At 42.8% G+C, this 10,871-nt stretch overlaps 1 protein-coding gene across 1 annotated transcript; it reads right to left on the bottom strand.

Annotated features, from left to right (window-relative positions):
- Positions 1-3,241: 3,241 nt before the first annotated feature.
- On the bottom strand, positions 3,242-9,707 carry tent5aa (terminal nucleotidyltransferase 5Aa). The gene is made up of 3 exons (XM_008431927.2): positions 7,894-9,707; positions 7,198-7,646; positions 3,242-6,476 (listed from the first exon to the last, which is right to left on the bottom strand). Exons 2-3 carry the CDS (start codon positions 7,633-7,635, stop codon positions 5,697-5,699), a joined length of 1,218 nt encoding a protein of 405 aa, XP_008430149.1. The 5' UTR covers positions 7,636-7,646; positions 7,894-9,707; the 3' UTR covers positions 3,242-5,696.
- Between the last annotated feature and the right edge of the window lie 1,164 nt (positions 9,708-10,871).

A 10,871-nucleotide genomic window follows, 5' to 3' on the forward strand; every position in this document is an offset into this window, starting at 1 on the left:
AAAAGGGCCAGGAAAACAGGAGAAAAATCCCACGAAGCCAGGCACTCTCCGATCTCTGCCGTGGAAAAGCCATTAGAGAACAGAAGAGCTTCCAGACAACAAGGAGGAACGAAGAACTGCAGGGTGAATGGCAGAAATGCGGTTGTGCTTTCATGTGAAGGTAAACAGGTAATTACGAAGACGTTCCCTGACAGACTCTGGTGTGATTTACAGTAGCGCTTTCCCTGTGCCAGCTAGCAACTGCGGTGAGACTCCTTCACAACTTTAAATCAAAAGCTCCTCTGAAATTAAGAGGGCCTCTCCATTTGATGCTGCATCTTAAAATTAAGGAGCAGAGATTTAGGCTTATTGGCGCCTTTACATCAATGTGTTTTTTTAAGGGACACCACAAATAGGACAAGATATTTAGAGAGGATTAAGGGCTCTCATGGTGGGAATTAAAACGAAGACTCGCAGAGTCAATCAGATTCAAACTAAGGGTGGGAAATTTATCAATAAACAGCTAACTATGTGACTAGATGAAGGTTTTCATTTGGTTAATGTAATTCCAAGTTTGGATTATACCAAGCCTTTGGTAATAAAGCAAGTATGAGTGGCCTTCATAAGCCCCCGTTATCCCATCTAAGCCCACCAGTCAAGCGTAAAGGCAACAGGGTGTAAACACAGCAGCAGACTCATACTCTGGGCACTAAGTTTTTCAACCATCAGCTGTTTCACAGATGCAACATAATAAGAGCTGTTTTGGCAATAATTTGGAGGAGCATGTATTTTTTATGTGAAGTGCTTATATTTCTCTATGTGTCTTCTTCATTTAGTCTAAATTCACCTTAGTTGGACTTCAAGGCTGAAGCTAACGGCTCATCTGACATATTAGCTATTAGTTAGTCTCTCTCTCTGTGGCCATTAGCTAGTTTTTCTCTCTTTCTCTAGCCATTAGCTACTATTGCTCTCTCTAGCCATTAACTAGACCAAAATAAATGTATGCAACATCTTCTGCCTCAAAATTTCCACAGTCAATGTCATGTGTCAAAAAGATAGGTGGATTGATGCAGCTTTATGCATCAGTGACCATTAGCCTTGTAATTAGGAATTGTTAACTTGAGAAAACAATGATAACCTAGTATTAGTCTCTTGTGAAATCGTGTTAGCATCTGCTAACAGCATCGTATCTCATAAATTTTTCCATTTTCAGTTTAGGTTTTTAAACATGACGTTTTTCTGCTAAAGGTGAGGGACGTATTTCTGATAATGTCACAGTATCGTACTTTTAAGAATCCAAACTAACCTTGTAAACAGGTATATGTTTGTATTATTAATTTAAGCAGGAAATGAATGTTGGAGGTGGCACATTGCCATTATCTTCCTGACTGAAGCATCTACTGAGAGTGAGACATGTAAAGCATTTCCTGTCAGAGTTAACATCTGACATGAAAGTAAAGCTGTGTAAAAGGCTGTGCTAAAATTATGACACACTAAGTAAACACAGTTTTATTTAGAGTCTAAAACTGTCTAAAACTGTGTTTTAGACTCTAAGTAAAACACTTAAGAATGTCAAAAACTTTATTTTTGACACTTAATTTTTATTTGACAGATGTTTCGACTAGAAACATTACACATTCTGTTCTCAGTAGATTTCTTACAGGAACATTTTTGATGGCTGACTTCTTCACCTCTTCCAACCTCTGTTTCCCATGTAATAAAAGGTCTTCTGACTGACTGACTAAAATACCACTCAGTGTAAATGGCCAATGGCTTAACAGCTTTCAGATAAATTATTAGCTTTTCAGATTGAAGTTCAAGAGACTGGTGGTCAAGAGACTCACATTATGACTTTATCATAATGTGTTGGGACTTCAGATGGACTACACTTTACGTTTGGCCTTTGACACCAACTAATTTACATGCTAAATATAGTATATGCCAAGAGTTGAACTTTACTTCAGAAAATGCAGACCTATTCCTTTGAGAAAGTTTTTGAAACATTCAATATTGTTGAGAAGAAAGTGAAGTCTATGAACTTTTTCTGGTGTTTTTCTCACAAGTGACTCCTGAAAGTTATGGTTAATCATTATAATGAAGGCAATAGCCCTTTTTCAGCTTTTCACAGAATATCCCTTTGTTTCATCTTTTTTTTCCCTTTACAGTACAATGAAAAAGTCAGAAATAATAATAATTGTTTTAAAGTTGGGTCATGGTGAGCAAATGTTCAGCAACAACGTATTTTTTTCTTTAAAGGGCTACATGTGTCTGCTTCCAAACAGTCAGTGTACTCCTTTTCAAGCCTGTGTGGTTTTGGACAAGGATGGCTTCCCAGCTTTCTTCTGTAAAACAATGCATCCAAACCAGCGTGAACTGGCAGCATTGTTGACTGTCTCTACTGGTGGTCAAGAGACTCACTCCAAGAGAAACTCTGAAACCATGTGAAGATAAAAGATAAAAGCCACAGTCTTTCTTCAGTACCAAAGTGTGTCTAGACCTGATCATAATGTGTTGGGACTTCAGAGGAGTCACGTTAAAACACTCTGTTTCCGTTTGGAGATGCCTCTTACAGGCAAACTTGAAATACATGAACGTGGTCTCTTGGCATTTCTTTGTTGGAGAAGGAAAGGGCCAACAGGAAAAAGTCATACACAATAACTACCGCGCATGGCCGCCGAGTGTGGATCGGCCAGCCGCTCCTCTAATGGCTCAGGTAATAAGCTGTAAATACAGCTTATGTGGAGTAATATCATTATCACATCTTCTATATTTAGAACGGTGTCACTGGTGAGTCTCGTTCTCGTTGTGCGTTTTCTCCTCTGTAGCTGTTTGGATCTAGGACAGGTTGTCATGTGACTTGAGTGACTGACAGTTTTATTTTAGCCAGCCAGGGATCCAGTTGGACCGGGCCACGCAGCGGGCCTTAGTGCTGATCACTGGTCAGACTGCTGATTTGCTGTTGGTGGATGCTGCCTCAGAAGAGAATTTGATGAGCTCTACTCTTTTTTTTGGGTCCATGTAAATCCCCCCACATTCAACAGCTTTTTCTGGCTTTCAGCATGGCCAGTTCTGGACTGTATTCTGGCTGGGCCCTCTGGACCCAGAGGGCCACTGTGTGGATTTGAGAGAACCCACCTGAACATCATTGCGCATTGGTGAACGTCTGAACCCAACGGATTTAGATTCAAACAGATGAGTCATGGAAGCCGTTATGAATCTGGTTTTCATATTATTTCTTTTTTATTGAATAAAACAGCTTTAGTTTTTTTTTTCGTTGTTTTTTTTTAACCAACTGAACACGACATAACATAGCAAAAAAAAAGAAAAAAGAAACATCTATTGAGAACATATCCTTTTGAAGCCCGATCACAGATTCAAAAGCACCGCAACATCTGCAGTGTCTGATACATTTATAAGAAGTACAATCATAAAAAATATACATACAAGACAAGAATTTTTTCCAAACGTGTGGTTTTTGTAAAAGTCTGTGAAAAATCCGAAACAAACTCGAGACCCACGATCTCTAACACAAGAGGTGACAGGCAGACTGGAGCTAGCTAGCTAATTAGCTGTCAGGACTTCATTAAGTGCAGATCGACGAACATCACCTTTACAATCTATCAACATGGGCATTGAAGACTAAAGTGTGTTTTCAGAGACAACGTAAAAGTGATGCGTTGGTGGGGAAACCTGCGGCTCTATGGCTAACCCTAAGTTTTCACATTCTACCTGCCATTTCAAAAAGCTGCAGTGCAGTTTATGTTTTAAGGTGAAGTGAATAATTGTCTCTCTCCCCACTCTCTACTTATAGACATATATCTAAAAGTAGATATATACATAGAGATGTATACAGGTTTTGTCAAAATGAACAAGAAATGAACACCAAAAAGAACACTGATGAACACCAAATAAGGTAACCTAAGAAACACAGGTTGCAACTTGAAATCTCCTGTGGCTGGTATGTGGATTTCTGTCTCCACACTCGTTTCTCTCTCTCTCTCCCTTTTTCTTAATCAACATTCATTGAAACAGAGCAAGTGCTGAAAATAGACCATTTTTGTTTTCGCCATAAAGGTTGCAAGCTGCTACAAGTTGAAATATAAGCGTGAGTGTAACACGTTCACTACGGCAAAGCGCACTCGTCCTAAAGAGATAAAACCCCATCACCAGCTGCACCCATCTCTCCAGACTGATCACTCTTCCCCTTCTTTGCTTCCTGTCTCTCCTCCGGTTCTCCCCCTCCGTCTTCAATAGGCTCAGCACTCCCATCAGCACATTGTTAAACTTTAGGGGTGCGGCTAAAGGTGTCTGGCACTGAACCCTGAACCCGGCGGACCCCCCAACCCCCAACCCTGGCTGAGTTTTTGAGCTCTTCGGCAGCAGCTGAGGAATTCACTGTGAGGGTGTTACAGCAAACAGAATCTCTTGATCTGAGGTGTCTCTGGAAATATCCTGCTATTATGGGATGAAGCCCAGCGACCACACACAGCGGGATCTCCCTCGGACCCTCTCCTCTCTTGCTTTTGATCTGCTTTTTCTCGGACGAGGGGGGGAAAAGAGAAGCACCGCTGTACAACATATACAGAAGATAAGATACCAGTTGGGAGTTGTTTGGTTGTCGTTGCTGGTGATCTGACCTTTCTCCTAACTGCCGCAACAGTACTCGGATAGAATATCGTTCGCTGAGGATAACGTTTTTGAATCTGAAGAATGTAAACATTGCAAAAATACCTTTCAATCACACACTTGGCTGCTACTTTAATGAAAATTTCAGCACCAAAGCATGGTGCCCCTTTTTTTTTTTCATTTCAACACTGACTGTGTGTGACATCACAAATACATTCAGAAGCATATGGGGGTGTTACCAGAGTGGGGTCACATTGCCTGCTCACTGCTTTCCTTGTCCGCTCAGAGGCAAGAGGCACTTAGAAACTAATACATGTTCACATATACAAACAGGTATGACAATAGCTTCATATTTGTGTTCAGTTTTCCCAGGTCAAAATTGGGTTGCAATGTCAGAAGTGGTCCAAAAAGATTCTTTGGTTGCAACGGTGCAAGGTGGACATAGTTGACCAGTCAAGAGGCAACTGGTTTCGGTTCAGGGATGCCGAGTACTTGGTCAGGAGCCTTGCACACACAAGCACATACACACACACACGCACACCTCTGATTTCATTCTGAATGTCTGTGCGTGTGTGTGAGTGTTAATTTGCACTGAGCAGACCACCCATAAAAGCTTTGCTGGAGTTAGCTGTCAGCTCGAGGACGGCGATGCAGCCGTTCGGTCGGCAGCCTAATTGGTTTGTGACAGATTCGATCAGTCTCTGTGACAGTTCTGCTGCTCGCTTCGAGGCTAGGCACAAATTTGCATTCAGCCGTCGCTTTCAATATACCCAAAATTAGCTGCTTACAAACACCTCCTCTCTCCCAGCCCCCCACCCCACGCCCCCGCTTGGCCTCGGTGGGACGAGGTGAGGTCGGCGTTTGAAAACAAAAGCGTAATATTCACGCTGAAAACACGGCAGCTGTTCTGGATGTATCATTCATACTTTATGTATGAACTAAAACAGAAGCTTTGATGCAAAACATTAAAACGGCGGACTCTCTTCTGTCAGCCGTCGAACACGTCGGACAGATCTGAGGCCATAATGGTTGCACTCACTCCTGTTTAAAGAAATCAGACTCTTGCCCTCCTCCTTTCCCTTTGGGTCGACTCAGTTACAGGGCAGCCATGTGGAGTATGCAGGCTGCTGGCAGGCAAACACCGGCTGCACCTGCGCTATGTAGTAGTTACTGAAGTTACCGTCTGCCACATAAGGAGCAGGCTGGTAGTAACACGTCACATTAGCCACGTTCGGGATGACGTTCTGCTCTGCGAGGACTCGCACCGCCAGCATGGCTATGAGCCCGAGGGTCTGCCTCCTCTCGTGTCCCATCAGGCACACGGTGCTCTCGTTGACCACTCCGTGGAGGGTCATCAGGTAGTCGTACTTGCGGTCCTCCAGCCCTACAAAGTGGTTCTGAAGGTAGGACTCCAGCTTGCGCTGCTGCTCTCCAATGTCTGGGAAGTCGATGAAGAAGCGAGAGCACATGTAGCGCTGCAGGGACTTCATCTCGGACTCTGACGCTGGCCGGAAACCCCTCACCAGCAGGTGACAGTACTTGAGGAGGCCCCCGCCTCGGATCTCCTCTGGGTTCCTGGTGCAGATGATCTTGTGGCGCAGGTGGTCCAGGGCCTCGCTGAAGTCGCCGTAGACGCTCTCGCCCACGATGGTGGGGTGGAAGGTCTCGGACATGGGGTTTTCAGAGCACTCGTAGAACAGAAGCAAGGAGTCCAGTTTGATCTGGAAGGAGTCCACGCTGAACTCAAACTGCCGCCGGAGGGAATCCACAAACTTCAGCTCCACGTTCTTCCCCCGGTTGTTGGAGAGAGAGATGAGGCTCCAGCGGTCCGAGTCGTTGTTCACCTTCACCATCTTTTGCACGTAGGCTTCCTGTGGTTGAGAGAGGAAGGGGGTTGAGAGAGGTGACGTTAACACTTAAGCAATGAAAAATCTACAAGATGAGCACGTTTGAGTTTTAATTATGTAACAGTAAGTAGTATTTTAATGTTAGACATGTAACTATGACATGTTTTTTATTGAATTAAAAACATTTCAGACATTACAGTCTAGAAAGCCTAAGAGGGAGATCCCTTCTAAATTGGTTTATCTCTATCCTCTTAACCCCCTTTGTTTTACTATCACTTAAAACCCCTAACTGCACTTTAAAGCCTATAACCTCTGTGAAATCAATCCTAATATCTTATAAACCAATCGAAAGGCACTTTTTTCAAACAATTTTTTGCTGTTTGGTGAAAACCAATACATAGACAAGACAAACTACCTCCTAAAAACCAACTTGCACAGATTGTTGTTTTTGTGTTCTCTGTCTTTTCTCTCTCTCTTTTGTCTTAAGCAAGATTCCTCTTTCAAATCTGTATAAACAAACACATATTAAAAGGCAAAAATGTTTGAGGCGGCCAATCAACTCCTTCTTAGCCTTTAAGGATGGCATTGACCCAAATAAAAACAACGCAGAATAGCTTTCTTTGCCTCAGCACTTTTTTTTTTATGGTGTTTTGTACAATTCTACATTTCTCTAACCTATACGTGCTCTTACTGTCAGTGTGCAGCATCTTCTAAAAGCAGGCGGCAAATAAAGTAGCGAGTATACCTTCAGAGTCAACGGGGTTATTTTCTCTTTGTTCACACAGTCGGGTAAAAAATCCAGGAGGCAATCCAAAACGATGTCTTTTACAGTCTGGAACTCGCTCTCGCCCTTCATGTCTGCGCAGAATATGAGGTCCAGGTCCTTGTAGCCCAGCCCGCTGTCCTCGTGCAGGACGTGGCTGGCCGCGGAGCCGTTCAGCCGGACGTCCCGCACGTGGATCTGCTTCTCCTCCATCCGGCTCCGCACCACCTTCACGATCTGCCGCGGCTGCATCTCCAGCGTGGGGAAGTTCCCCCGGCCGTGGATCGGGATGGTCTCCGTGAGGATGGCGTCCAGCCGCTGCACTTGCTCCCAGCTGAGGACGCTGACGCTGTTGGCGTCCGCGTCGCACAACCCGCCGCCCGGGTTGGAGCAGCAGCAGCTGCTGTCGCTCTCGGACATGGTGGTGGAGGCTGGAGGAAAAACAAAATCCTCGACGATTTGGTAGAGAGAGAGAAAAAAAAATGAAAAAGTTTTCTCAAGAATTGTTTTTTTTTGTTTTTTTTTTTTTGTTTAAAGTCTTTAGGCGACAAAACGTGCAAATAAAGATGCTGGTAATATAAACTGCATCGGGGCTTCTCAGAATGTTCCGCGAGTGAGTGTAAACATCTATGACTATATGGGGAAAAATATATATATATATATATATTAAGAACCAACTGTTGATAGTGATGACTGCTGCGGCAAGTTTTCAGTAGTGATCCAGTTGAGAGAGAAGAACCGCTGCACGGACTTCTGGGAGAACAGCAGCCAGTCAAGTCAACGGAAAACACGGAGAAGAAAGAAAGAGACCTCTTGCTTTTGGAACATTTGCCCCGGTGTGGCCGTCAATGCGTCCTCGCGCCGCGCTTCACAGTCTTTGAAGGTCGGGGATGATCCAACTGGGGGGGCTTTGCCTTTCCGGCTGTGACTCCATCGCCCGAAGGCACGCCTATGATTTCACGAATTTGCATGAATAAAGCTTCTCTCCGCGTCGCGCTTTTTTTTTTTTTTTTTGGCCCAGTTCTCTTCCGTCCAACGGTCAGCCCATAAGAGGAATCTTTCGGATTTTTACGCACGGCTCATGCATCATTTTAATGTCTCTCTCCGCACACCCCCGCTGCCAGGAAATGATCCCTTTAATACAGCTCGTGTGCGCGCCGGCTGCTGCTTTCCTCTTGACTTTTTTCGGTTTAACTTTTCCTTTTTTTTTTTTTCGCCCCCACTTTTGTTGGGGGGGGACGAGAGAGTTCGCCGTTACCAGTCCCACTCGACGCGCAGCAGCGCTCTGGAAGAGCTGGGTCTGAAAGTCTGAGGATATCAGCGGCGTCTCAGCCCGCCCCTCTGTGAGCCCGCGGCTCCACATTATAACAACCTAACGAGCAGCTGCAGCCCTTTAATGCGTTTTATTAGTACGTCGAAGCCCGCATTCACAAGGAGAGCACGTTACAGTGGCGCTAATGCAAAAATGATTCAATAAAATTCACTTTCAAAGTCGAATATCGCCTATGATTTCCAGGGTCGTTATTGTTTATAAAAAAAGAGAAGTCTTCCGAACTGATAAAATATTGAAAAAAAAAATAATCACGACTCTAAATATTAGAGCCTTTTCTAATCTCCCAATCGTCTGTTGCCTCTTCTGCAGTTCATGTCGTGTCCTTATGTCGCCCCCTGTGGGCTTGTTTTGGTCTTGAATTAATGAAATGCAACCCTAGAGATTCTGTAAGAGCCACAATGACAGATGTACAGTCACATACCCCGGATAGAAAAAAGTAAATACATCATTTTCATGCCAGGGTCACGGCATATTAAAGTTGATGTGGTTTACCAGGTCCTAAAATGATAACTTCCCCAAGAGCAAAAAGAAAACGGACGATAGAATCTACTCTGTCAGTATTTATTAAGCCAAAATGGAAAGTCATATGGGAAGTAGCAGCTTCTGTTCAAGTATATTTCATTAAAAGATCCCCAATAAGTGTAAATACTGTCGACTACAGACATCAGCAGCAGTGACCTATGGAAAGCCATTGTTCCATTCAATTCAGTTTGTTTCACTTTGGAAATATGTTCAATTCATATGCAGTTACACAAAATTAAACGGTCCAAATTTAGTTCACGTAGCCAACCATTAAGCTAGTTCAACACATCGCAATTAATCACAATGTTCCAGAATTCAAAATGTGTCTGAATCAATGGCCTAGCGGACATCCGTCCTCCAGAGCAAGCATGCGGCGATGGTGGGAAGGAACAACTCTTAGGTGCTGTCCATCATGGCGGGTACAAGGCCATTTTCAGACACTTTGAACTCCGTTAATCTGCTCGGAGAAAGAGTACTCGCATCTGAATCGTTTAAATCAGATGGCAGCACTAACAGCTCAATTCACTGTCTAACATGGTGATGGATAGTCACCATGAACTCTTCTACATAACAAAACGACACCTAAAGATGGACGAAGATTGTAAAAACGCCCTCAAATCTACAGTGAAAAAGAAAAATTAAAACAGAGCAGGAATCAGTTGATTCAAAGTCCTCAAACACAAAAAAACCTGTTTTTGTACTCTTTTGTTATTTTCCATTCAACCTATAACTGGGGTAGCAAACTCATTGACCTTTAAAATTGGACAAATTGAATGAAAATAAGTTTGTTTAATGGAAACACTCCAATTTCGAAAAAAACATGTTTTCGATAAAAAGTGGTTGTGCTAGAATAAGTACATTTTCATAGACCATATAATAGCAAAATTTGATATTCTGAAAAGAAAATAGCTTAATGGAAACATGGTAATTTTGAAAAGGAAATATAAAAGGGGGCTCGTTTTCTGATTAAAAAAGTTTTTGCATTGTGACAAGGTGTTTTTGTGCTGTTTTGTATTTTTGTTGGTCATATCAAAATTGGTTTATTTCGCAAAACTGCAGTGGAGACACTTTTTCACCTCACATGAGTCATGTGATCAATAACCAGAAGTTGCCACTGGCGCAAACTACGAAGAAGAAGTCGACAGGAAGTAGTTGGAGGATGACGGCATGTTTTTTTAATGACTTAGTGTGTACAAGCTTATTTACATGCGATTTTAATTGCAGTTCTAAGAATAACGCAATTCTGAAATCAAGCAATTTTATTTCAAACAAATTTCAAACACTGAGTTAACACAACATTAACAAACAGCCAGACGTGTGGAATGAATGACTTAAATTGCCACCAATGGCTTTTTGAGAACCCCTCCATGTAACAGAGAGTGAAAAGTGAGGCCATCTTCCTGTCAGATCTCACCAGGAGGAAAATAATCCCAGAAAGAGCAGCAAATCTGTCACCAAACTGCTGAAAAGGACGATGGTCTTGAAGGCCTTTTGAAGTTAAGACTTCAACCCAATAAAAACGGTGTGATGTGACCTTTAGACATGCTTTGCAGAAATAAAAGCATGCAGTAAGTCCGTTGTTCCGTCCTTAAGTGCCATCAAGTGTTTCCTGATTAGCAAAAGCTATCCAAACCAAGCTTAGTCCTGTGGGAAAAACAAAAACGTAATAACAGACTGTTCCACCACTGGCAGAGTGAAAATGTCATTAAACTCAATGATTATTTATTATCCTTAATGATTACTATGGAGGAATTTTGTCCCGTTCTTCTTTGAGGAATCATTTCTAATTTTAGCCACATTG

The sequence above is a fragment of the Poecilia reticulata genome, linkage group LG16, assembly GCF_000633615.1.
Source record: "Poecilia reticulata strain Guanapo linkage group LG16, Guppy_female_1.0+MT, whole genome shotgun sequence".
Taxonomy (NCBI): Eukaryota; Metazoa; Chordata; class Actinopteri; order Cyprinodontiformes; family Poeciliidae; genus Poecilia; species Poecilia reticulata.